The sequence below is a fragment of the Anser brachyrhynchus genome, assembly GCF_964034855.1.
Source record: "Anser brachyrhynchus genome assembly, chromosome: 22".
NCBI classification, from domain to species: Eukaryota; Metazoa; Chordata; class Aves; order Anseriformes; family Anatidae; genus Anser; species Anser brachyrhynchus.
Window position 1 is genome coordinate 4,624,571 of NC_137715.1, and position 24,035 is coordinate 4,648,605.

At 64.4% G+C, this 24,035-nt stretch overlaps 2 protein-coding genes across 2 annotated transcripts in view; one reads left to right on the plus strand and one right to left on the minus strand.

The window, feature by feature from the left end:
• The window catches only part of TMEM92 (transmembrane protein 92), a 54,916-nt gene that overhangs the window by 19,888 nt on the left and 10,993 nt on the right, over positions 1 to 24,035 (plus strand). The window lies entirely within an intron of this gene.
• Positions 941 to 17,680, minus strand: COL1A1 (collagen type I alpha 1 chain). Its single transcript, XM_080565399.1, has 51 exons — positions 17,475 to 17,680; positions 15,786 to 15,980; positions 15,668 to 15,702; positions 15,534 to 15,569; positions 15,353 to 15,445; positions 15,184 to 15,252; positions 14,122 to 14,166; positions 13,777 to 13,830; positions 13,564 to 13,617; positions 13,384 to 13,437; positions 13,197 to 13,250; positions 12,948 to 13,001; positions 12,810 to 12,854; positions 12,520 to 12,573; positions 12,391 to 12,435; positions 12,166 to 12,219; positions 11,619 to 11,717; positions 11,486 to 11,530; positions 11,307 to 11,405; positions 10,947 to 11,000; positions 10,750 to 10,857; positions 10,413 to 10,466; positions 10,089 to 10,187; positions 9,861 to 9,914; positions 9,678 to 9,776; positions 9,381 to 9,434; positions 9,005 to 9,058; positions 8,848 to 8,901; positions 8,673 to 8,726; positions 8,520 to 8,564; positions 8,332 to 8,430; positions 8,118 to 8,225; positions 7,666 to 7,773; positions 7,500 to 7,553; positions 7,315 to 7,368; positions 7,091 to 7,198; positions 6,951 to 7,004; positions 6,489 to 6,542; positions 6,089 to 6,250; positions 5,839 to 5,946; positions 5,616 to 5,723; positions 5,391 to 5,444; positions 5,186 to 5,293; positions 4,857 to 4,910; positions 4,641 to 4,748; positions 4,488 to 4,541; positions 4,253 to 4,360; positions 3,893 to 4,175; positions 3,206 to 3,396; positions 2,872 to 3,114; positions 941 to 2,770 (listed from the first exon to the last, which is right to left on the minus strand). The coding sequence occupies exons 1-51, from the start codon at positions 17,554 to 17,556 to the stop codon at positions 2,624 to 2,626; spliced, it is 4,362 nt and encodes a 1,453-aa protein (XP_080421525.1). The 5' UTR covers positions 17,557 to 17,680; the 3' UTR covers positions 941 to 2,623.

Sequence of the window (24,035 nt, forward strand, 5' to 3'; positions counted from 1 at the left end):
AGAGGCGCATGGCACCCTGTGCATGCACAGCTCGTGGGTGGCCGGCTCCTGTTGCAAGCTGGAGCGTGCACCCAGCTCCTGTTGCAAATGGGGGCACCTCTTGCCTGCACCGGGGCACCTCTTGCCTGCACCCCATGGTGCATTTCCTGCACCCCACGGCACGTTGCCTGCGCCCTACAGTGTGCTCACATCCCGTGGTGCGTTTCCTGCACCCCATGGCACATTACCTGCACCCTACAGTGTGCTCTCAACCCACAGCATGTTGCTTGCACCCCATGGCACATTTTCTGCACCCCATGGTGTGCCCGCACCCAGTGGCATGTTGCCTGCACCCCACAGTGTGCTCGCACCCCATGGCACATTGCCTGCACCCCACAGCACGTTTCCTGTACCCCGTAGTGTGCCTGCACCCCACAGCGAGCACAGAGCCCCCGCGCCCATTTCCCATCCCTGCTCACAGCATCTTTGTGTCCTTGTGCCCCCCCCCCCCCCCCCCAGCTCTGCTGAGCACTCCTGGGTGTGTGGGGTGGGGGCACCTTGAGCTGTGGGACCCCACCTTGTGCCAGCAGCCCCCAGCTTTCTCTGCGCTCCCCCTCGCCTCTCCCTTCCACCCATCCTGACGGGGGGGGCACAGCACAAAGCCCCCTTGGCCACGGGTGCACCCCAAACCCATCCCAGCCCCCTGCTCTCTGGGGGTGGCTCCCACTGTCCCCCCACCCCTCTCCCAGCCTGTTGGGCTGAGCAGGGAGGAGGAGGAGGAAGAGTGGGGGGGGCGGCGGGGGCTGCTCAGGGGCGGGCGATGAGGACGGGAGCGCAGAAGCGTGGCAGGAGGAGAGCGGCGAGGACACGGCGAGGGGCTCCCGTCCCCAACCCCGTCCCCAAAACCCATCACCGAGCATCCCCGGCGGCGCGGGAGAGACGAGGGCGCGAGCAGCACAGGTTTGTCGGATCATTTCACATGCTTTATTTCAGCAGTCAAAATAATTAAAAACATCTCAAATTATTATACATATACAAACTAGGTACAGACTCCTGGAGCATCCGCCTCGCCGGGAGATGGGCCGGCAGTAGGGGTGGGTTCGGCCCCTCCGTGCGGCAAGAGAGGAGGAGAGAGGCTTGGGGGGTGCGGGGGGCAGAGAAGCGGGGGGAGATGATGATGGATGGATGGATGGATGGATGTGTGGATGGATGGATGGATGGAGAAAGAGCTGCTGGAAGATGAGAGCAGAGATGGAGTCCACCTGCGAAGCCCGGGAGCCAGGGCTGCTTTCCCCGTGCTTTCCTTTCCCTTCCAAGGCTTTTTGGCTCGACCTTGCATTTGCCTCCGTGCCTCGCTGTCAGGATGCGTGGGGGTGTGGGGTTAAATAGCACCTTTAGAAAATTCACAAGTCGACCCGGGCAGCAAAAGGATGAGGGGGAATTAAAAAATAAAAATAGAGGGAAATTCAAAAATCAACGCAAGACTTGCATCCGTTCGGGCAGCCCCGTGTCTGTAGCACCACGCGGTCCCTGGCTCGGTGGCTTTGTGCCACTTGAGCCTCTGAAATGGGACCGAAATAAAAGAGCGAAAATCAGGACAAAAGTCCCGGGGGGGGGGAACCCCAGAACTCCAAGGGGACCTTGAACGGAGGGAAAAAAAAAAAAGAGAACAGCAAAAATGGAGAGGGAAAAAAAATAGACAAAACTTAGCACCTTTGCTCTGAACCTGGCAGGAAAGTCCCGGCACGGCTGAAAAAAAATAAAAAAATTACTAAAACTACTTGAAAAAAAAATTTTAAAAATATTAACCAAAACCACAGCTGTGAGGTAGCCTTCCAGAAAAGGAGAATATGCACTGATGGGTCCGGTTTGCTCCGCTCCAGGGCTTTGGCTGTCGGGGTGGACTCGGGGAGCTCCCCCCTGCGGAACCGGGGCTCGGCTGCAAAAAGCGGGGTGGTGGCGGCTCCGGGCTCCCAGGTCCCCGTGGGTTGCTCGGGGTTGTGTTATTTTTGCTGCCTGAACAAAAAAAAAAAAAAAAAAAAAAGGAAAAAAGAAAGAAAAAAACAAGGAGGGGGGGAAGAGAGAGGGAAAAAACCAACAATGACAAGAAGCAGATTATAACCAAGAGTTAAACATCTTCCTTTCAGAAAAAAAAAAAAAAAAAAAGGAGAAAAAAATGAAATGCAAGTAGCAAAGAGCCCAGTGGAGAAAGGTCGGCCCGAGTTTGCGTTCGGGTGCTCCCCGGCTCCGGGGCTCGGCACGGGCGGCCCCGCGGGGTGTGAGCATCGCGGGCTCGGCGCTGTCGGAGAGCCTGAGCGGTGCCGTCCGCGGGGCTTAGGGCAGACCGACGCCGAGGAGGAGGAGGAGAGGAGGGCAAGCAAGCGAACCCACTTCCTGGTTATTTTGTTTGAAAAGTCATTTATTTTTTTTTATTTTTTTTTTTGGTTTAATGCTTTTTTTGGTGTTTTTTTTTAGTTTTTTTTTTTTTTATGGAAATGCAAATAATTTTAGAGACGCTGGAATAGAAACCGACACGAATTCAAGTCCATGTGAAATTTTCTCCTTTTTTGGCTGTTTTTTTTTTTTTTATTATTATTATTATTATTATTACTCTCTCCTGTTACGCGTGGGGTGGGGGTCCGGTTTACAAGAAGCAGACGGGGCCGATGTCGATGCCGAATTCCTGGTCCGGAGCGCCAACGTCCATGGGGGCCAAGTCGATGATGGGCAGGCGAGATGTCTTTGTCGTCTTGTACTCGATGACTGTCTTGCCCCAGGCGCCGGTGTGACTCTGCAGGAAGGGGCAGTCAGGACCCCCAAATCCCCCCGAATCCCCCTGAAACCCCTCCAAATCCCCCCTAAATCCTCCCCAGATCCCCCGTCCCCGCTCACCGTGCAGCCGTCCTCGGTGACGCCGTAGGTGAAGCGGCTGTTGCCCTCGGCCCTGATCTCGATTTCGTTGGCGCCCTGGAGGAGCAGGGCCTTCTTCAGGTTGCCCGTGTCCTGGTCCATGTAGGCGACGCTGTTCTTGCAGTGGTAGGTGATGTTCTGGGCAGCCTCGGTGGACATCAGGCGCAGGAAGGTCAGCTGGATGGCCACGTCGGCCGGGTTGGAGCCCTCGCCGCCGTACTCGAACTGCCGGGGAAGAGGCGTTAGGCATCGCAATGCTCATCATCCCCACCCCATGTGGGTGTCTGTGTGTCCCCCCCGGCGCCCCCCATCTCACCTGGAAGCCGTCGCTCATTGTCTCGCCGAACCAGACGTGCTTCTTCTCCTTGGGGTTCTTGCTGAGGTACCAGTTCTTCTGGGCGATGGTGGCCTGGGTTGGGTAGACGCAGGTCTCGCCCGTCTCCATGTTGCAGTAGACCTTGATGGCGTCCAGGTTGCAGCCTTGGTTGGGGTCGATCCAGTACTCGCCTGCGGGGAAGGGACGGGGTCAGGGGGGGCGAGGGAGGGTAAGCGCGGAGCAGCCACCGTAGGTGGAAGGATGGAGGTGAGGAATGGAGGTGAGGGGCAGGGGATGGAGGTGAGGAGCAGCCTTGAGAGGTGGAGGGCGCAGGGGATGGAGGGGAGCAGGGAGAGGGCGCTGGGGATGGAGGTGAGGAGCAGGTAAAGGGTACAAGGGATGGAGGTGAGGTGGTAGAGGGTGCAGGGGATGGAGGTGAGGAGGTAGAGGGTGCAGGGGATGGAGGGATGGAGTTGAGGAGGTAGACAGTATAGGGGATGGAGAGGAGCAGGTAGAGGGCACAGGGGATGGAGGTGAGGAGCAGGTCAGGGGGATGGAGGTGAGGAAGGTGAGGATGACCCATGAGAGGTGGAGGTGAGAGCAGCCATGAGAGACGGAGGACGGAGGTGAGGAGCAGGTAGGAAAGACAGCGGTGAGAGCACCCCCGGGGCGATGCGGGACACTGACCGCTCTTCCAGTCTCCGTGGCACATCTTGAGGTCGCGGCAGGTCCGGGCTGGGTTCTTGCGGGTGCCCTCGGGGCTGCGGATGTTCTCGATCTGCTGGCTCAGGCTCTTGAGGGTGGTGTCCACCTCCAGGTCGCGGTCACGCATCACGTTGGCGTCGTCGGCTCGGTAGTAGCGTCCGCCGTCGTGGGCCTTCTCCTGGGGCGGCTGGGGCAGGAAGCTGAAGTCGAAGCCACCGCTGGGGGGACCAGGAGGACCAGGGGGGCCAGGTGGGCCGGGGGGACCCTGCGGGAGGAGGAGGATGGTGAGCATGAGGCGAAGACAGGCAGTTCTGGGCGAGCAGCAGCAGGGTGGATACATACAACAGGGCCGACGTCGCCGGTGCGACCGCGGGGGCCGGGGGGACCGATGGGGCCGGGAAGCCCATTGAGACCGTCTTTGCCGGCGGCACCAGCGGAGCCAGGAGGACCCTACGGGAGCAGAGAGGCCATGAGCATGGAGGTGTCCCCAGCATCACATCGGGGACCATGTCCCCGTGCAGCCCCCAGGAGGATGCTCCAACCCTGGCTGGGGGTCGTGGCTCAGGAGGGGACTTACTCGTGGACCAGCGGGACCAGAAGCACCAGAAGGACCTTGTTCACCAGGAGCGCCCTGTGCAAAGCGAGAGACAAGGAAAGGGCCCGTTGGCACCTCATTCTGCTACGGGACGTGGGGCAGCACCCGCGGCCGCCATCACCCCGTGGTACTTACAGGAGGACCAGGTGGGCCCTGGAGACCGGAGAAGCCTCTGTGACCCTTCATGCCTCTGTCACCCTGCTCACCAGTTTCACCTTTGTCACCACGGGGACCTTGGGGACCCTGTTGGAGGAGGAGGAGATGGGCTGAGCGGGGGCCAGGCCAGCCACTGCCCCCGCATCCAAGGGGATGCAGAAGCATGAAGGAGTATGCAGGAGGACATCAACTTACAGCAGGACCACGAGCACCAGCAGGACCAGGGGGGCCAGCGGGACCAGCGGGGCCCTGGGACGGGAGAGAAGGGGACGGATCAGAGCGTTCCCCACCTTTGGTGGAGGAGCATCACCCTGAGCAGGATGCCCGCGATCCCTTCCCCGGCTGGGAATCTCCCTCTAGCGGTGGGAGCAGAGCCCAGGGCCGGATTCTGCCCCGCCATGGACTTGCAAGAGGAGCCCTCGCTCCGTAACGGGAGCGAGCGGCCAGACCCTGCTGCACCGGGGGGATCAGAGCCCGGGGTGGGGAACGTGGCTGGGGGTCTCCTTGGGCTGAGCATCACTTACGGTCTCACCGCGATCTCCGTTCTTGCCAGCAGGACCGACGGGGCCGGGGGCACCGGGGGCACCAGGAGCACCAGGGGGGCCAGCGGGGCCGGTCTCACCACGGTCACCCTGCAAGGAGGAGGAGGAAGAGGAGGAAGATGAGAGCTCAACATGGGCGAGCGCAGCCCCATCACCCCGTCCCAGCACCCCAGCCGTGGTCACTCACCTTGGGACCAGCAGCACCATCGCGACCGGGAGCACCTTCAGCACCGGGAGCACCCTGTGGAAGAGCAGAGACCCCTCGTTAGGGCAGGCAGGTGCTAACGAGGTCCTGGGTGGCACCGACACTGACCTCAGCACCCATGGGTGCCATGAGCCGGCACATGCTCGGCGCAGCAAACCCCCGCCTCCCCCCCTCCCCTTCACCCCCCAGCATGACACCGATGCTCACCTCACGTCCAGCTTCACCAGGGGGGCCAGCCAGGCCGGGGGGGCCCATGGGGCCGGGAGGACCGCGCTCGCCAGGAGAACCAGAGGGACCTTGCTTGCCGGGTTCGCCCTGCGGAAGGCCGAGCACACGGGGATGCGTCAGACGCCGGGGAGCATCTCCCCACTCGGGGGGCCACACCGGTGAGCCGGGGACTGGGGTGGGGGTCCCGCAGGGGGGTACTCACAGAGGGGCCGGGCAGCCCAGGGAAGCCTCTCTCGCCTCTCTGTCCGGGGAGGCCGACAACACCGCGTTGGCCAGCGATACCTTGGGGTCCGGGGGTGCCAGGAGCGCCCTGGGGGGAGACAAACAGCACCTCAGGGGGGTGGCAGCGGCTGTCACCTCCCTCCCGATGGAGGGGACAACCAAGGGAGGCCGGGTGTGATGCTGCCTGGTATCCGTGAAGGGGTCACACCGCTTGAGGGGGGGTGACTTACGATGGGGCCATCAGCGCCGGGGGAGCCTTTTTCACCGGGGGGTCCAGGGGGGCCGGCAGGTCCGGGCTCACCGGGGCGGCCAGCGGGGCCGGTCTCACCGCGGGGTCCTTTGCCACCTTCCTTGCCGCTGGGGCCGGGGGGGCCGGGAAGGCCGATGTTACCCTGGATAGGAGGGGGGGGGCAACACCATCAGGCCTCAGCCCAGGCCCCCCCCCGCCGCCGCCGCTGGCTGAAGGGCGGCCAAGGGCGTCCCGGTGCCAAGTGGGCCAAGGCGGCCGCGTGGAGCCGGCTGGAGCCGTGCCTGGCATCCCCACGGTGCCAGCACCCTCCTGCCCCCCCCCTCCCACCACACGTCTCACCCCTTCGGGGGGGGGGACACGGGCAGGGACACGGTACTCACAGAGGGGCCAGGGGGTCCAACTCTTCCAGCAGCACCAGGGAAACCAGTAGCACCCTGCAAGGGAGAGATGCTGGAGTCAGGCTTGGGGCTGCGTCCTGGCACCTCCCGTGGGGTCCGGGGCCAGGGGACCATCCCCTGGCTGAGGGCCACTACAGGGGGCCCCGGGGCCGGTGGCGAGGAGGAGAGGGCTCACGCCCAGGGGTGAGGAGTGGCTGCTGGTTTGGGGGGGGTGAAAGTAACCCCCGCCTTTTTCCATCCATTCCATCCCCTATAAGACGACCCCCCCCCTTCTTCAGGCACCATCTTCCCAAAGGGCTTCGGTGTGCGGAGCGGCACTCACGCGCGTTTTGGGGAGCAAGAGGCAGGAAGGGCTGAGCCACCCATGGGTCCACACACCCAATCCCATCCCCTGGGGGCCGCGCAGCCCCGTCCCCCCCATACAAGAGCCAGGCTGGTACTTACAGGGGGTCCAGCGCTACCGCGAGCACCTTTGGGACCGGGAGCACCAACAGCACCCTGAGGAAGAGGAAGAAGAGGAGGGTGAGCCACAACGTAGGGCCGGATCCAGGGGGGACATGGGGTGGGGGGGGGGCACGACTTACGGCAGGGCCAGGAGCACCAGTGGGGCCAGCGGGGCCGGGGGGGCCAGCGTCACCCTTGGCTCCAGCATCGCCAGTTTCACCTTTAGCACCAGGCTGGCCGTCGGCACCCTGCGGGAGAGCGCAGCGCGGTGAGCTGGAGTGGGGGGGGGGGCGCAGCATCATCCCCGCTCACGGCGGCGGTGGTGGTGCAGGATCAGGCCCACGGGGGAGGGAGAAGCACTTACGGGAGGGCCAGCAAATCCAGCAGGACCGGGGGGGCCGGGCTCGCCACGGTCACCCTAGGGGAGAAGGCAAGAGAGCGGCCGTCACGCCGGGCAGGGGACGGCCACCGCCAGCGAGGGGTGGCCACTTGATGGCAAGGGGTGGCCACTTGATGGCAGGCTATCCCTCAGGGTGCCGGGACACTTACGGGAGCACCACGGGCACCAGTGGGACCAGCAGGACCGGGGGGACCAGCTTCACCCTGTCAGAGGGACACAAGGAAAGACCCCGAGGTTAAAGCCGTGGTGAGGAGGTGGTACAGGGGGTGCGGGGCCACCTCCCCGGTGCAGGGTCCAGCCAAGAGACGTCCCTACCTTGTCACCAGGAGCACCAGCGGGGCCGGGGGGGCCAATGGGGCCAGTCAAGCCTCGGAGACCGTCTTTGCCAGGAGCGCCATCAGCACCTTTGGGACCGGGGTCGCCCTGGGAGGAGAAGACACAGCGGGGTTACCTGTGGAGCTCCAACCAAGGGGGGGCACCCCATTGCTCTGCACCCCACTGCTCTGCACCCCAGGGTCTTCATCATCCCCAGAGGGGCTGGGATCATCCTTCTCCTCCTCCCTGGCCATGCAGAAGAGCGGGGCTCAGCTCACAGCTCACAGCAAGGGGCTGTCCCCAAGGAACACAAACGTCCCCGAGCATCCCATCCCCGTGGCTCCAGCTTTGCTCGGGGGAGCCCCAGCAGCCGGGGGGAGAGCGGCTGCAGGAGGGGAAGAGGCTGCAAGCAGAGGATGGAGGGGACACGTCGGGATCTCAGGGACACGTACTCTGTCACCCTTGGCGCCTGGCAGGCCGGCAGCACCACGTTCTCCAGGCATCCCCTGCAGACCGGGGGGCCCTTGGTTTCCGGGGGCACCGGGAGCACCAGCATCACCCTGGGCAAAAGAGATGGAAAAGGGGAATTAGTGAGAAGTTGGCACTGCTTTGGTGGAGAAAATTCCTCCTTGGAGATGTCCTGCAGGGCAGAGACCTTGCACCTACCTTAGCACCATCGTTACCGGGAGCACCGTTAGCACCACGAGGACCCTGGGGACCAGGGGGGCCTTGGACACCGCGTTCACCAGGGAAACCTCTCTCACCCTGCAGGAGGGGAAGAAAAGGAGCTGAGCCCATCAGTGGGGCACTTGGGGGCCAAAAAACATCTGGGGGACGAGTGGGGGTCAACTCACCCTGGCACCAGCAGGACCGGGGGCACCAGCATCTCCGGGGACACCCTGTGATGGAGGCAGAGGTTGCAGGAGTTAGCGCGGGGATGGGGACATGCAAGGTGACCCTGGTGACAGGGGGAACGAGGGGGGGGGCATGGTGTTGCCCGCACTCACCTGCTCACCGGGCTTGCCAGCCTCACCGGGGGGGCCAGCGGGGCCTGGCAGACCCTGTGGAGGAAGAGGAAGAGGAGGAGGTGAGACGTGGTGAGGTGAGCCACCAAGGGATGGAGGTGGCACCGCCACCGCCACACGGCAGTCGTCCCCTTTTAGGGAGAGGGGACCCCCTCACCTGGAAGCCGGGGGCACCAGCAGGACCTTGTTCACCTCTTTCTCCAGCGGGACCCTGGGGGAGAGGGCAGAAGCGTGAGGCCAGGCAGGGGGCTCGAGAGCTCCCGCTCCAGCAGCCGAGCCCTGCCCTGGGTGGCATCGGGCACCCCAGTACTCACAGTAGGGCCGGGGGGACCTTGGGCACCAGCTTCACCGTCTTTGCCAGCAGCACCCTGCGGAGGGGAGGGAAGAAAGAGGGCGCTCAGAGCTCGCCCGCCACCTCCAGGTGATTTTAGAGAGATGAACCCGCCGCGCTCTGCACCCTGGCTGATGTTTGGAGCTGGATTTGGCCATAGCATCCTTCCAAGGAGCAGAGGAGCTACAGCAAGCTGCCCGCGGCCACGTCACCTTCCCACTGTCCCCGCTCCAGGGGCTCTGGCAGCTGCCAGCCCCAATTCCCAGCCATCACGGCTCGTGGCAAGTTCCCCCCTTGGAGCCATCCCCAGCCCCACACGACCCCAGCCCCACGCATCCCCAGCCCCTGGGGATACTCACAACAGCGCCAGGGGGGCCAGGAGCACCTCTCTCACCGGGTTTGCCGGGCTCACCCTAAAAGCAAAAGAGCAGGATGAGACCCAAGCTGAGAACACAGCACCCACGGGATCAAGCCTGCGGGATGCACAAACCCCATGGGGACAGGGGGGACATGTCCCCTGAGCCACCCCTCCCTGGGTGCCCACCCGCAGCCACGGTCCTGGGTGGGGAGCCCTTATGGAGCACCCCTGTGTCCATGGGGCAGGCACCCCAGGCTCGAGCAGCCCCACGAGGGATGCAGCTCCCATCCGTACTCACCGCAGCACCTTTGGGACCAGGGAAACCCATCACGCCAGCTTGGCCTCTGGCTCCGGGTGGGCCTGGGGGGCCGGGGCGGCCGTCTTGACCAGCGGGGCCCTATGGTGGGGGGAGCAAAGACCCCGTTAGCAAAGGGCACGGGGAGCGAAGGGGGGAGCAGAGTAGGTGGTGGGTGCTACTTACAGGGGGACCAGTCTTGCCATCGGGACCGGGGCTGCCAGGGCTCCCAGTCAGACCCTAAAAAGGAGCAAGGGGGGGTTAGGACGTCAGGCACCAGGTCGCTGCTGGCCGTGGGAGATGCTCCAGCAAGCGAGCGTCCCGGAGAGCAGCCTCCTCCATAGCCCAGTGACCCTGGAAGGGGGCCACCAGGCTGTCCCCAACCCCTCCACACCATGCCCCTGCCGCGCTCACCTTGGCACCAGGGAGACCGGGTTCACCGGGGCGGCCAGCTTCACCAGGAGAGCCCTTGGGGCCAACGGGGCCGGGGGAGCCGCGCTCGCCAGGGGGACCCTGGAGGGAAGGGACAGCAGTCACCCCGGCTGCAGGGCATCAGCGGGGACAGGGACAGGAGCCGTGCTACAGGGCGAGGCGGTGGCACAGCACCGGCTTCACCACCGCGTGGCCCAAATTGGGGGGGGGGGGGGGGGGGTGACAAGTGCACCATGTCCCCACCACCCCGTTGGGGACACGGCACCGGTCCCTGTGCAGGAAGGAGGGGGGGGGGGGGGCACCTACCTTGGGACCAGCGATGCCGTCAGCGCCGGGGAAGCCGCGGCTCCCGGGAGCACCCTGCGAGGGAAGGGAGAGGGGTCAGGGTGGTCGTGGGGGGTGCGGGGGCTCGGGGAAGGGGGTGACGATGTGGGGCTGAGCCTGCAGCGGGAGCAGCCCCGGTGGCTCGTGAGATGCTCCACCAGGGGTCTCGGGGGGGTCTCAAAATGGGCTGGGCGCCGCTGGGGACAGCACCAGACCCCCTGGGGAGAGCCCCCCAGGCTCAGACACTGGATGTGGTGTGCAGAGACGGGGAGAAGACGGGGGTGGGGACGGGGACACGCCGGGGATGGCTCCCACTCACTCTTTCGCCAGCAGGACCGGGAAGCCCAGCGGGGCCGGGCTCACCGCGGGCTCCTCTCTTGCCTTCCTCACCAGCGGGGCCGGGGGGGCCCTGGACGCCAGCAGGACCCTGGAGAAGGAGGCAGAGGGGTGAGCGCCTGCAGGGTGCAGCCAGCCAGGGAGGCACCGAGTCCTGGCGCTGCTGGGGGGGGTACTTACGGGTTCGCCTTTGGCACCAGTGTCTCCCTTGTTGCCTGGGGCACCGGGTTCGCCCTGGAGGTGGAAGGAAAAGGAAAGAAAGATGGTTAGCACCAGGCCGATGAGCAAAGGGAACCGTGAGCCTGATCCTGCCCCGACCCTCTGCAGGGGGAGAGATGCTCAGTGCCTCCCAGGGGGCTGCCAGCAGGGCTGGCAAGGAGGGATGCAGAGGAGGTGGGACAGCGATGTGATGGAGTCAAAGGATGGATGCAGCCCTGGAGCCGTCCCCCGGGAGCAAAGGGACGAGGATCCAGCCCCAGAGCAAAGGGCCAAGCTCCTGGCAAGGGGCAGAAGAGGACGGAGGCAGTGGGGGATACTCACGCTGTTACCCTTGGGACCGGGGGCACCGCTGGGACCCTGGGGTCCGGAGGGACCACGGGCACCGGGGAAGCCGGGAGCGCCAGCGATGCCGGGGGCGCCCTAGGAGAGGCAGAAGAGGTGGTGAGGGTGCTGCAGGGAGGTCCCTGAGCCAGGCGGTGAGGCAGGGGTGGGACACTCACGGTTGCACCCTTGGCACCAGGTTGACCATCAGCACCGGGGTTGCCCTGCCAGAGAGAAAGAGGAAGAGGAGGGTTACGCCGGGGCCAGGGGGACGTGAGGCCGAAGGGCAGGGCACCGTCGAGGGCCACTTACAGCAGGACCAGCAGCGCCAGCGGGGCCGGGGGGACCGGGCTCACCACGGGCACCCTGAGGACCTTCGCTGCCACGAGCACCTTGGGGACCGGTTTCACCCTGGGGAGGAAGAGGAGAGAGGAAGAGCCGTGAGCGTGGGGGCTGCTATGAAAACCCAGAAGCGGACGATTTTCTTCTCCATCCTTGGCCTAGTTTCTCACGAAAGCAACACCCCGCAGCCTGGAGAGGCGTCGGAGATGGGGCAAAGGGCCACCTCTGTCCCGATGATGGGAAGAGCAGCCACCTCGGCACTGGACACGTTGGCATTGGCCACCTTGGCAATGGCCACCTTGACATGGGCCACCTTGGCATTGGCCACCTTGGCACTGGCCACCTTGGCACTGACCACCTTGGCACCATCCACCTTGGCCCTGGCCGCCTCTGGGCACCGTTCGGGCCACGTGAAGCCCGCTTGACGCTCAGTTCTCCATTTCCCTGCCCCATTTTCCCCAGCATCTCCCAGCCAGGAGCTGGGAGCCCCACCTATAGGATCGTATATAGGTCCTACCTTAGCACCAGCAGCACCGGGGAAGCCAGGGGGGCCGGCGGGACCAGTTGGACCCTAGATGGGAGAGGGGGCACGCATCAGAAGCAATCACACACCTCACATCTGGCTTTTCCAGAGCCCTGGAGCCCGGCCAGGATTCGCCGACAGCAGATTTAGGAGGAGATCTCCCGTGCAGGACCCCTCCACGGGGGTTCTCAGGGTCGGGGGAGGATTGAGGTTACTCACGGGAGGACCAGCAGCACCGGGAGCACCGTCGTTACCGCGAGCACCCTGCGGGACAGAGGGACCCCTGAGCGTTGCCCACCGGCAGGAGGGCAGGAGGGGTGCTCAGCCCTGCCCCGAGCGCGTACTCACAGCAGGGCCGGAGGGACCGGGACGGCCTCTCTCGCCGGGAAGCCCTCGAGGACCCTGGGGAGGACAAGAGGAGATGTTTTTATCAGGAATGCAGCCGCCTTCCCCTCCTGTAACCTCTTTGTGTGCCCCCCCAGCTCCCCATGCCCGCAGCAAGGGGATGCCCCCCCCCCAGGCATCCCTGGCTCTGCATCCCTGGGGATGCGCCGTGCCCCCCACCCCAGCCTCCTTTGCTGGTGGAGGCTCTGTGTGTGCGCCCCCCCCCCGCCCCATATTTCCCATCCAGCACTCACCATCTGCCCAGGAGCACCATTCTCACCGGGGCTGCCAGGCTCACCCTAGGAAAAGAAAAAGGCATAAAAATGGGTTTTCTGCACCAAAAGGGGAGTAGCAAGACCCCGAGCAGGGCTGGGCCTCCCCAGCCTCCTCACCTTGGGTCCAGCAGGACCGGGCTCACCCTTGGCACCATCCAGACCGCTGAAGCCCTGGGGAGCAGGAGAGAGAAGAGCGGGGTCAGGAGGGGACCTCGCCATGTTCCCAGCCCCTTGGGGACGAAGCTGTCGGGGACTCTCGTCCCCAGCCTCATCCCCAGCCTCGGGGCTGAGGTCCCTCGGGGTTCACCCCAAATTTGGGTCACCCGCAGCTCCCTAAATCCGGTGTCTGGTGGGGGAAGGACTCACTCTGTGTCCCTTCATGCCCGGCAGGCCGGCGGTTCCTGGCAGACCACGGGCACCCTAGGGGAAAACGAGGGGGGTGACGGAGATACTCGGGGGGGCATGGGGGTGTCCCCACGCCCTTGTCCCCAGGGAAGTGGCACGGCCTCGGCTTTGCCACCCTGCATGGGGTCTCCTCGTGGGAGCAGCTCACCTGGGGGCCGGGGGGGCCGCGCTCCCCGGGACGGCCAGGCTTGCCAGCTTCACCCTATGGAGAAGGACGCCTGGTAGGTGACACGTCCCCAGGGCAGGCATCGAGCCCTGGGGGGGTGGCAGTGCCACCAGGCCCCAAACTCGGGGTGTGGGGGGGTGACCCCATCCCCATGCCACTTACATCATCGCCGTTCTTGCCAGGGGGGCCGGCTGGACCACGGGGGCCCATGGGACCCTAGGAGAGAGGTGAGGTGGGGGTGAGGGTGCTGTGGGTGCAGGGCACCCCGTTGCCCCCTCCCGTGGCTCCTGGCCATGCCGGGGGGGGGACACACGGGGGTGCCTCAGCCCCCCAGCCCCATGGGACGTGCTGCTGCAGCACATCAGCCAGACTTACAGATGCACCGGGCTCTCCGGGTTCACCGGGGGGACCTTGGAAACCTTGAGGACCCTAAGGTTTTGTGGGGAAAGAAAAAAAAAAAAAGGAAAAAATGGGTTAGAAAAGGCGAAAGATGGGACCGAAGACCCCACCGGCAGTGCTGGACCCCCCCACATGGACTCGTATCGTTGTGTGTTCCCTGACGCATCCACATGGATGCTGCTTCCTCACCCACCCAGTCCCCCCACCGCCACTGCAGGGCCCCGTGCCAGGAGGGTCCCTGGGGCTGCTCGTCCCCAGAAAGGAGCTGGTGGGGGGGGAGGAGGAGGAGGAGGAAGAGGACGAGGAGGATGAGATACTCACGGGAGCGCCAGGAGGGCCAGGGAGACCGCGGGGACCAGCTGGACCCTGGAAGGGAGAAAGGGAAGAGGTGCTGAGTGGGTGCCAGGCACCCCGTCCCCATCCCTGTCCCCATCCCTGTCCCACTGATGTCCCTCTTGTCACCCCATCCCTGACCCCATCACCACACTATTCCTGTCCCCACCACCACCCCATCCCTGTCACTACCCTATTTATGTCCCCATTGCTACCCCATTGATGTCCCCATCACCACCCCACCCCTGTCCCATTGCTACCCCCTTGATGTCCCCACTGCCACCCATCTCTGTCCTCCATCAGCAGTGCATGTCTCCATCACCACCCCACCCCTGTCCCATTGCTGCCCTACTGATGTCCCTGTTGCTGCCATATTGACGTCCCCATTGCTACCCTACTGATGTCCCCATTGTCACTCCATCCCTGTCCCATTGCTAACCAACTGATTTCCCCCTCCCTGCCCTATAGCCACCCTATTTATGTACCCATTGCTACCCCACTGATGTCCCCATCACCACCCCATCTCTGTCCCATCACTATAACATCCATGTCCCCATTGCTACCCTACTGATGCCCCCATTGCTACCCCATTGAAGTCCACACTGCCAAACCATCCCTATCCCAATCACCACCCCATCCCAGTCCCCACTGGCACCCATCCCCATCTCTGTCCTCATGACCGCCTCTTGCTGTCCCTGTTGCCAACCCATCCCAGTCCCTTTCACCATCTCTTGCTATCCACATCCCCACCCTATCCCAGTCCCCATTGCCACCCCGTCCCCATCCCAGTCCCCATCACCCCCCATCCCCATCCTAGCCCCCATCCCCACCCCATCCCAGTCCCCATCACCCCCCATCCCCATCCCTGTCCCCTTCCCCACTCTTTGCTCTCCCCATCTCCCCAGTCCCACTCCTAACACCCCCCACCCCTTGGCAGCACCCTGGGCACCACCACCACATCTCACCTTCCCCATCCCCTCATTTCACCCAGCCTTCCCCCCCCAAGACCCCTCCCCACCCATGGGTGCCGCGTGCCATCCCGGTGCTCACCATGGGACCGGGCACAGCCATGCCACCGGCCTTCTCGTCATAGCCGTAGGACATTTGAGGAGCGAAGTTCTGCAGGGGGGGGGAAGGAAGAGAAGGGGCTGAGCAGGGCACGAGCATCCTTAGAGTATACGGGGGGGGTTCACGGCTGGGGGGACCCCCCCATACTCACTCCGCCGAGGCCTGGAGGTCCTGGAGGGCCTGGGGGTCCCGGGAGGCCAGGCTGTCCAGGGATGCCATCTCTGCCAGGGGGGCCGGGGAGTCCCTGGGGGGGAGGAACGAGAGGTTGAGCTCCAGCGGGGCGCCCCAGGCAGGGGGTGCCCAGGGAGTGGGGTGCTGGCGGCAGTACCCACCCTGTCTCCTTTGGGGCCGGTGTCTCCCTTAGGACCCTGTGGGGGGAGAGGCAAGAGGAGCGGTTGGGTTCGTCCAAAAAATGGGGAAACATCAAGGATATGTTTTTTTTTTTTAGGGGGGTGGGGGTGATTACCTCTACTCCAGTGCTTTCTGGGTAGACTGGGGAAGCTGCGGGAGAAAGGAGGGCGTTTAGAGGGGCTGAGCACCCACCCAGCGCCCATCCCCGGGGGGGGCTGAGGGGGGCACGGTACCGTCGGTGTCGGGACAGATGGGGCAGCACTCTCCGAAGGGGATCTCGGCGTTGGGGCAGTCGGAGGTGTCCTCGCAGATCACCTCGTCGCAGAGGATGTTGCCGCTGTCGCAGACGCAGATCTGGCAGGGCTCGGGTTTCCACACATCCTTGTCGTTGTACGTGAGCCCATCCTGTACGCAGCTTCCAGTCTGGACTGGGAGAACGGGGCAGGGTGCAGGGGCGTCAGGGGCACGGGTCCGTGCTCCCCCCTTCCCCGGGATCCCCCCCCCTTCTCCGCCTCCTGCTTCTGCAGCTTCGCTCCCTTCATCTGGTTCTCATCAGCCCGTCTCGGTGACACAGGAAAAGCACCGCCACAATAAACTCTTCCCACTTACTCTGGAATTTAAACAAAACCCCCAGCCAGTTGCTGCGTTCTGGCCCGCGGGGGCCAAGGAAAATACCGGGGGGCTCGGGGGGCTTCGTGCAGGCGATGCCTGGGGAAAGGCTCGGTGCAAAGCGGGGGGGGCGAGGCGAGGCTGGCGGGCTGGCCCCCACATCTGGGCTGAAATCAGAGCCAGGATGGGGCTGGATCAGGCCAGAATGAGCAGCGTCCAGAGGCTGCAGGCAGAGGGGGGCTGCGGCGCGCAGGGCGGGGTGCCAGGGCTTGGGGCGGCCTCGCAGCGGGGCTGGGGGGGCCGGGGAGGGGATGCGGGGTTGCCTCGTGCCAGGGATTCTCCCCCCTGCTCCACCCCGCCGGTGGCCAAGAGGAAAGGGTAAAAATGCAGCAAATGTTTAGAAAAATGCAAAACGCTCCCCCTCCACCAAAAAAAAAAAAAAAAAAAAGAAAACCAAAAAATGCAAAACGCGCGTTGCAAAATGGACGTTGCCAAACGCAAAAGGCGCCTTGCAAAACGCGATGCAAAATGCAGGAAGAAAAGGACCCAAAAGAAAAAAAAAAGAAAAAAAAAAAAGAAAACTACCCAAAACCCCCCAAAATGACAAAATCGGGAAAAATGCAAAGGGCCGTGGCTGCTGTGCCCCAGGCCTGGCGCTGTCCCAGGGTCCCCCGTGTCCCCATGCCTGCAGGTGGCAGGCGCAGGCAGGCGAAGGCACGCCAGCGGGGTGCGGGGGGGACACGCCAGCGGGGGGGGGGGGGGGTGACCCCAGCCATGTCCCCCAGCCCACCCCACACCCCCAGCCCCGCCGAGGTGTCCCCAGCAGGGGCAGGACTGGGGGGGGGGGGGGGGGACAGCAGTGTGGCGTCCCCCAGCCCACGAAGTGCTGTCTAGACAGCCCCGACTTTACGGGCTGCCGAAACATTTTCCTTATGAATCATCTGAGACTTTTCTAATTCTTTCCTGATGGCTTTTGCAGAGCCGGCGGCCGGGCCCCCCCCTCCCCTTGCTCTCCCCCCTCGCTCTTTTCCCCCCTTTCCCGTCTCCTCCGCCCCTTCTCCCTCCACCCTCCTCTCCCTCCCTCTTGGCCGGCCGCCCCGGCACCCCACGGCGCCCCGCTCCCCTCCGCGTCCCTTCGCCTTTCCTTTCGCCGACCCAGCCCTCTCTTTTCTATCTCCAGATACTTTTTAATTATTTTTTAATATTTTTTTTTTGCAGGATGCAAACCGCTTTTCGCCCCGTCCCGAGGCCAAGGCGTCGAAGCCCACCCGTCCCCGCCGGCGTGGAGGGCGCGAGACCCCGCGGCTACTTACTGTCCTCTTCTCCTTGCCCGCGGGTGAGTAGTACAGTCGCTGCTATCAACAGCAGTAACCGAGAATCCACAAAGCTGAACATGTCTAAATATTAGACATGTAGACTCTTTGGGCCTCTTTGTCTTAGGTTCGGGTCATTCAGGGCCGGTCTCACTCTGTAGCTCCAATCCAGACCCCAGCAGAAACTTCCTACTGCCTTTCCCACTCCTTCGCCTCCCCTTATATACGGTGCAGCGGCGGGGAGAGGTGGGACCCATCGCAGCCTGCGCGGGAGCGCACGGGGAATTTTGGACAGCCCCTCGGCCAATCAGCGGGGCCCTGCGTGTCGGGGGCACCCGCACCCCCCCCTTTCCCCCCCCCTCCTCGCACACGCACACACGGCACCCCGAAGCGGGGCGCTGGGATGGGGACCCCAGCGTGGTTGGGATGTGGGGATGGGGAGTGTCGGGGATGGGGTCTGGGGGGAATTGGGGTGGGTTTTTTTGGGTTTTGGGGTTGTTTTTTTGGGGGTGTCCCAAAGTTACGGGGTGAGGATGTGGCTGGATAGGGTGGGGACGGCGAGGTGGCTGCCTTGGGGACCCCAGTGCCACGCGGTCCCGGTGCGACGCCGGATGCTGGGGTGGGGAATTTGGGGTGCAAGCACCCACTCCTGGCTGCGCCCCCACACCATGCCCCCCCACCCACACCCCAGGGCTGTCCCCATGAGGACCCTCGGTGCCCAGCGCCCACCAAGCCCCACAGGCCGAGCAGCACGGGCTGCACCAGCAGCGCCCATGCCATGAGCCCCGCGCGGGACAAGGGAACACCGACCCCCCAAGAAACTCAGCAGGGCGCCCCAAACTTGGTGTTTTTTTTGCTTTATTTCCATCTTTTACTTTCTTTTCGCCTATTCTTTCTCTCCTTTCTTTCCCTCTCCCCTTTCTTCCTCCCCTCTGGCACGCCTCCATGGCTGTTTCCACATTTGAAGAGCCACGTTGGTTGGAAAAAGAAAATGCTCGCTGACAATAATCCACAATACACCGTGCAATTTGGGGAGGTTATAATTACACGCCAAAAAATATACGGCTTCACCAGGGCCGGGGCAGCCGCTTGGGTCTCCGGGACAGAGGGGGAAGGAGACCCAAGCGAGCACCCCAAGCAATGTGGCACAGGGCGGGGGACACCCCCTTTTTTGCAGGGGCTGTTTTTAGGGGAAATGGGGCTGGGGGCTAGTGTTTTGGTTTTTGGGGGGGGGCTGTCCCACCAGCTTCTCTGTTTGGGTGTGGGTTTGCAAGCTGCTGGGCCGTTGGGTTTTGGGTGGCTCGTTGCAAAGCCAAGCCACCCGCTGGGGACACCCGCTTCCGAGCGAGTCCCTCGGTGACTTTTCTTGCAGGGGGCACGAAAGCAATTCCACAATTCCACAACGCAACGAAGGCGAGCGGGGCTGGGAGGAGGTTGGGGGGGGGAGAAGAGACACGTCGAACTGGCGAGCAAAAAAAAAAAAACCACCCTGCGCCGGTGACCTCTCCAGGTCTTTTTTTCCAGGCTGCAATTAAATGCAAAGAAAAAAAAAAAAAGCCAGCAGCAGGAGTTATCTGCGCGAGCTGCACAGCCGGGCGCGCGCGCGGAGCAGCTGGCCGGCGTTCAAGCCTGTATCTATGCATCCGAGACACGTTGCAGGCGAAGGCTCCTCCAATCATGCCTCGGCGACTCGAAAACCCCTGGCCGGGCTCCAGGCTGAAGATGTGTCTTTAATTTTTGCAGCATGACAGAAAAGAAAAGAATGTCATCGTTTTTTATATGCATGTAGAGCGGGAGGGGAGGAGGGGGGGAGACGGTGCCACCTCATCAGCCCCGGGCCGCCCGCCCCAGGAATGCAGGGTTTGGTGCAGGGGCTGGGGGCTGGGGGAGGGAAAGGGCAGAAATCCCGCTTTTTGAAAAAAAAAAAAAATTAGAATAATAATAATAAAAGCCTGGAAAAGCCATTAGGATCCTAGGAAGCGGGATGGGAGATGCAGGCGGAGGCCTGCTGTGGCTCCCAGCTGCGGGACGTCCTGCACGGGACGGTGACACCCGCCCGGGACCTTCGCCTTGGGGACAGCTGGGAGCGGGGGCTGGCCCTGCTGGGGGGGGTCGCAGCCCCCTCCCGCCAGCCCCAGCCCTGACCCTTTCCAGACTGGTTGCACTGGTGCCAACTGGGCCTGCAGCTCCTGTCTGCGAGAAGGGAGGCAGACGCCCCCAAAAGTCACTTTTCCACCCCCAAAACCTCGGCGGCCGCGGTGTCACCCAGCAGAGGGGGGCACGGGCGGGGGTCGGAGGGTCGGCGCTGCGTTTTGGGGTAGGACCTAGCGAAAAACACAGCTGATGGGGCCGGGGGCGCCGGCGGGGAGGAGGGCGGTGGGGTTTGTTTGCCTGCGCCGAAAGGAGCTGGAGCAGACGCAGGCATCTGGTGTGAGTTAACTCCCCTCGACAGCGCAGACACATGGATCGGATTAACTCCCTTTTTTCTTTCCTCCCCCCCTCGCTCCGCGGCCCCGCAGCGCTCCCGGCCCCCGCCGCCCCCCACCCACCCAGCCGCCCCGCTCTCCATCCCGTGCCCCCTCCCCGCCCCAGCCGGCCGCACCCTTGGGTGCCCCCAGGTCCTTGCATCCATCAGGGGAGGCGGGGAGGGCACCGGGTGTCCCCCAGGGCTGTGGCACACAGGTGTGGCACCCTTTGGGGGGGGGGTGGGTCACACCTCTCGCTGTGGGACCCGAGAGTCCCCAAAAAGCACCCGAAGAGATGCTTGGGGGGGGGGGGGGGGTCTTTCCCCTGCATCCCACCGTGGCACGGCTCCCCCCCACGGGGAGGGTGGGGGTCTGGGTGCCTCAGTTTCCCCGGCACGGCCGCAGCCCGCAGCCTGGCACCGCCCTGGCTATTCCTGGTCCCTCGGCACCCTCAATTGTGGCAGGCAGGGCAAAACCCCGTAATCACGGGCAGCGACTGCGCCGGCTATTTCCAGCTCCCGTTCAAAGCAGCCAGGGCAATTGCTTAATTGGGCTCCGGGCTGCCAGCGAGACGCGGCTCCTCGCCCCGGAGAGGGGAGCGGGGGGCCGGGATAGGATGCTCGTGTCCCGCCAGGGACCCCCCAGCTTGGGGGGGGGGGGGTGCAGGTGGATGGGACGGTGATGGTGGGTCTGGGGAGGTGGCCCCAATCTGTGCCCCCCGCCGTGGGACGTGGCATGGGGTGATGGGGGAGGATTTGGGATTTGGGAAGGGGGCATCCCAAGGGTGGGAGCATCCCCATGGTGGGAGCATCCCAAAGGGGGGAGCAACCCAAACTGGGGAGCATCCCAAAGAGGGGAAACATCCCAAAGGGATTAGAATCCCAAGGGGGAAGCATCCCAAGGGGGGAAGCATCCCTAAAGTGGAAGCATCCTGAGGATGGGAACACCCCAAGGCGGGGAGCATCCCGTGGGGATATCCCCAGGGCGAGGGCACCCCCGGGGTGGGGGCACCCCCAGCGCGAGGCCACACAGCCCCCAGACGAGCAGCAGCAGCCCAGCCCGGGCCCCCGCCGTCTCAGCTTGCAGAGCCCGAGATGGAAAGTCTGAGGGCCGAGGTACACGCCGAACATTTTCCGTTGCCAGTTCTCTTTTCTTCTCTCTCGCCTTGGTTTTTTTTTTTTTTTCCTTTTTTTCTCCCCCCCCCCTTTCTCCTTTTCAATTTCATTGAAGAATTTGCTGCTCCCAGCTGTGGCCCCACGCAGCCCTGGGGCCGGGGCGCTGCTCCCCAGCCCCGTCCCAGCTGGACCATGGGGGCAGGAGGAACACGGGGGTACCCCCAGCACCCGTCCTGCCCCCCTCCCCATGGCCCCCCAGCTCCCTTTGGAGGGGTCCCCACCCCATTCATCCTCCTGCAAGGGCATTCCGAGGGGCTGCTGGATTCATCCCCCTGGGGACGGGGACGGGGACGGGGATGGGGACAGGGATGGGGATGGGGATGGGATGAGGACGGGGATGGGGATGGGATGAGGATGGAGATGGGAATAGGGACGAAGGCGAGGGCTCCTCGCGCTGCCGGCCGGCACCAGAGCCTGGCTGGGATTTCTCCAAGTGACCTCATCAGCCGCGGGCTGGGCGGGCGCCCGGGGCCTGGCTGGGACGGTGGCCCCCGGTGCCACGTGGCCGGGGCGTGGGGCTGCCGGCGCCCGCCTCGCACCCTTCCTCAGCCCCAATGTGCGGGGGGACCCCGGGGGCTGCTGAAACCCCAAACCCCAATATCGCCCCAGGGGATATTGTGGGGCTGTGAGTTTGTACGGGGACAGAGCTGCAGGGTGTTCCCCCCCCCCCCCCCCCATCCAGCAGGAGGTGACAGTCCCCGTTTCCAAAGGACGCTGGGCACATCCAGCACCGAGCCCTCCTGGTTTTGGGGTGGCTCGGTCCCAGCGGGGGAGTGGGAAACTGAGTGGGGAGCTTGGTGGAACCGGGTGGGGGTAAATGGAGAAAGGGCAAATCCCACCGGGGGCTGGCAGCGGGTGGTCAGGGCTCGTCCAGAAGGGCTGGAGCTTGGGGTCAGGTCGGGGCTGTTAGGTCGGGGCTGTTGGTTTGGGGTTGTTGGCTTGGGGTTGTTGGCTTGGGGTTGTTGGGTGTTTGGTGGTTGGGGTTGTTGGGTTGGGGTTGTTGGCTTGGGGTTGTTGGGTGTTTGGTGGTTGGGGTTGTTGGGTTGGGGTAATTGGGATGGGGTTATTGGGTTGGGGTTGTTGGGTTGGGGTTGTTGGGTTGGTGATTGGGTTTGCTGGTGGTTGAGGTTACTGGGAGTTACTGGTGGATGGGGTTACTGGGGGTTGGGGTTGCTGGTGGTTGGGTTTACTGGTGGCTGGGGTGGCTGGGGGTTGGGGTTACTGGTGGACGGGGTGGCTGGGGGTTTGGACAGTTGGGTTAAGGCTGTTGATGCTGGGTGTTTGGGCTGGGGCTGCTGGGGTTGGGGTTTGGTGGTTCCCCAACTTCGGAGTGATTCGGTTCAGATTTAGGGTCTGGGGTCCCCCAGCCATGCAGGCTGGGTGGGCGGGAGGACAGACGAGTGGAGGCCAGGCGGGGTGCGTGAGGGTGACAGTGGGTGGCCCATGGGGGGGAGGACAACATCAGGGGGACAACATCCCCCCTCCCCCAGGCACCCCCAAACCCTCACCCCCTCCTCCAGCCCCAACCGGGGGCTCCAGGGAGGTGCTGGAGCATGGGGGTCCCTGGGCAAGGGGACCCCAAAGTGGGGCGCCCCATCTCCATGGGGCTGGGAGGCCGGGGCAGGAGGGAGGCCCCGCTGCGGGGGGAGGACGCGTCCACCCCCAAGGAAGGCAGGGCTCAGCCTGGGGCCTTGGCGGGGGGAGCTGGGCCAGTGCCCCCCACCCGGCCCCCCCAGCCCAGCCTCTCCAGCCCAGCAGCCCTGCAGCTGGGGCTCTGCTCCAGCTCCGCAATGCCCGAGCCCAGCCTCTGCTCTTCCTCCTCCTCCTCCTCCTTCTCCTCCTCCTCCTCCTCCTCCCCCCCCCTCCCGGCTGCTTCCCACCCGCTCCCAGCCCCACGTCAGCACCTTCGCCCCAGCCTTCCCTCCCCGTTCCCTCCAGTTCATCCCAGTTCCCTGCCTGGGGGACCAGCAAGGACGAGGGGGGAGTTAACTCTTCCCTCTCGGGCTGCTGCCCCCCCCATCCCCATCCTTTCCATGTCCCCCAATCCCCACACCGTGCCCCCAGCCCTATGGGGGCCCCTGTCCCCACAGCACCCCCCCTATCCCCATGGGGTCCCCCCATTATTTTCCATGTCCCCCTGACCCCACAGCACCCCCCTATCCCTGTGGGGTCCCCCTATTCGCACAGTGCCCCCCCCATCCCCTTGCCCCCCCCCCCCACTCCCATGGGGTCCCCAATTCCCACGGCATCCCCCCACCCTCGTGGAGCCCCCCCATCCCTTCCACGTCCCCTATTCCCACGGTGTCCCCCCACCTCCGTGGGCCCCCCCACACCCCTCCTGTGCCCCCCCCATCCCCGCCACGTCCCGTCCCCAGCCGCCGGGGCCAAGCCCTGCCGCTTTGGCAGCAGGATCTGGCCATCGTGGAAATCCGGGGGGGGGGCTCCTTGGAAAGGGGGGGGGGAGGGGAGGGGAGGGGCCTCAATGGTGGGCGGGGCCTGTGCTGGAGGGGGCGGGGCCACGCGACAAAAGGATTTCAAAGGGATGAAAATAGGGCAAAAACATAAAAAGTCCTTCCCCCCCACCCCCCGCCGCCTGCTCTTCCCCCCCCCCCCCAAAAAAAAAAAACCCACGGCCACCGGCCCCCTCCCTGCCCACGCACACGCCTGCAGCGGGGCGAGGGAAACTGAGGCACGGCGGGGGCCAGGGGATGCCCTCCTTGCAGCCCCCCCGGACCCCCCCCAGCTCCATGAAGCCGGGGGAAGCCGCTGCGTCCCCACGCGGGACGGGGCCGGGGACATCCCACGGGGCCTCGAGCATCCCTCCGGCCTCCGGGGCCTCCACCCTGGGCACCCCCCCCCCCCAAAAAAAATGGGGGCAGGCACAGGCAATGCCCTTTTTTGCCCCCCCTTCTTTGCTCCCC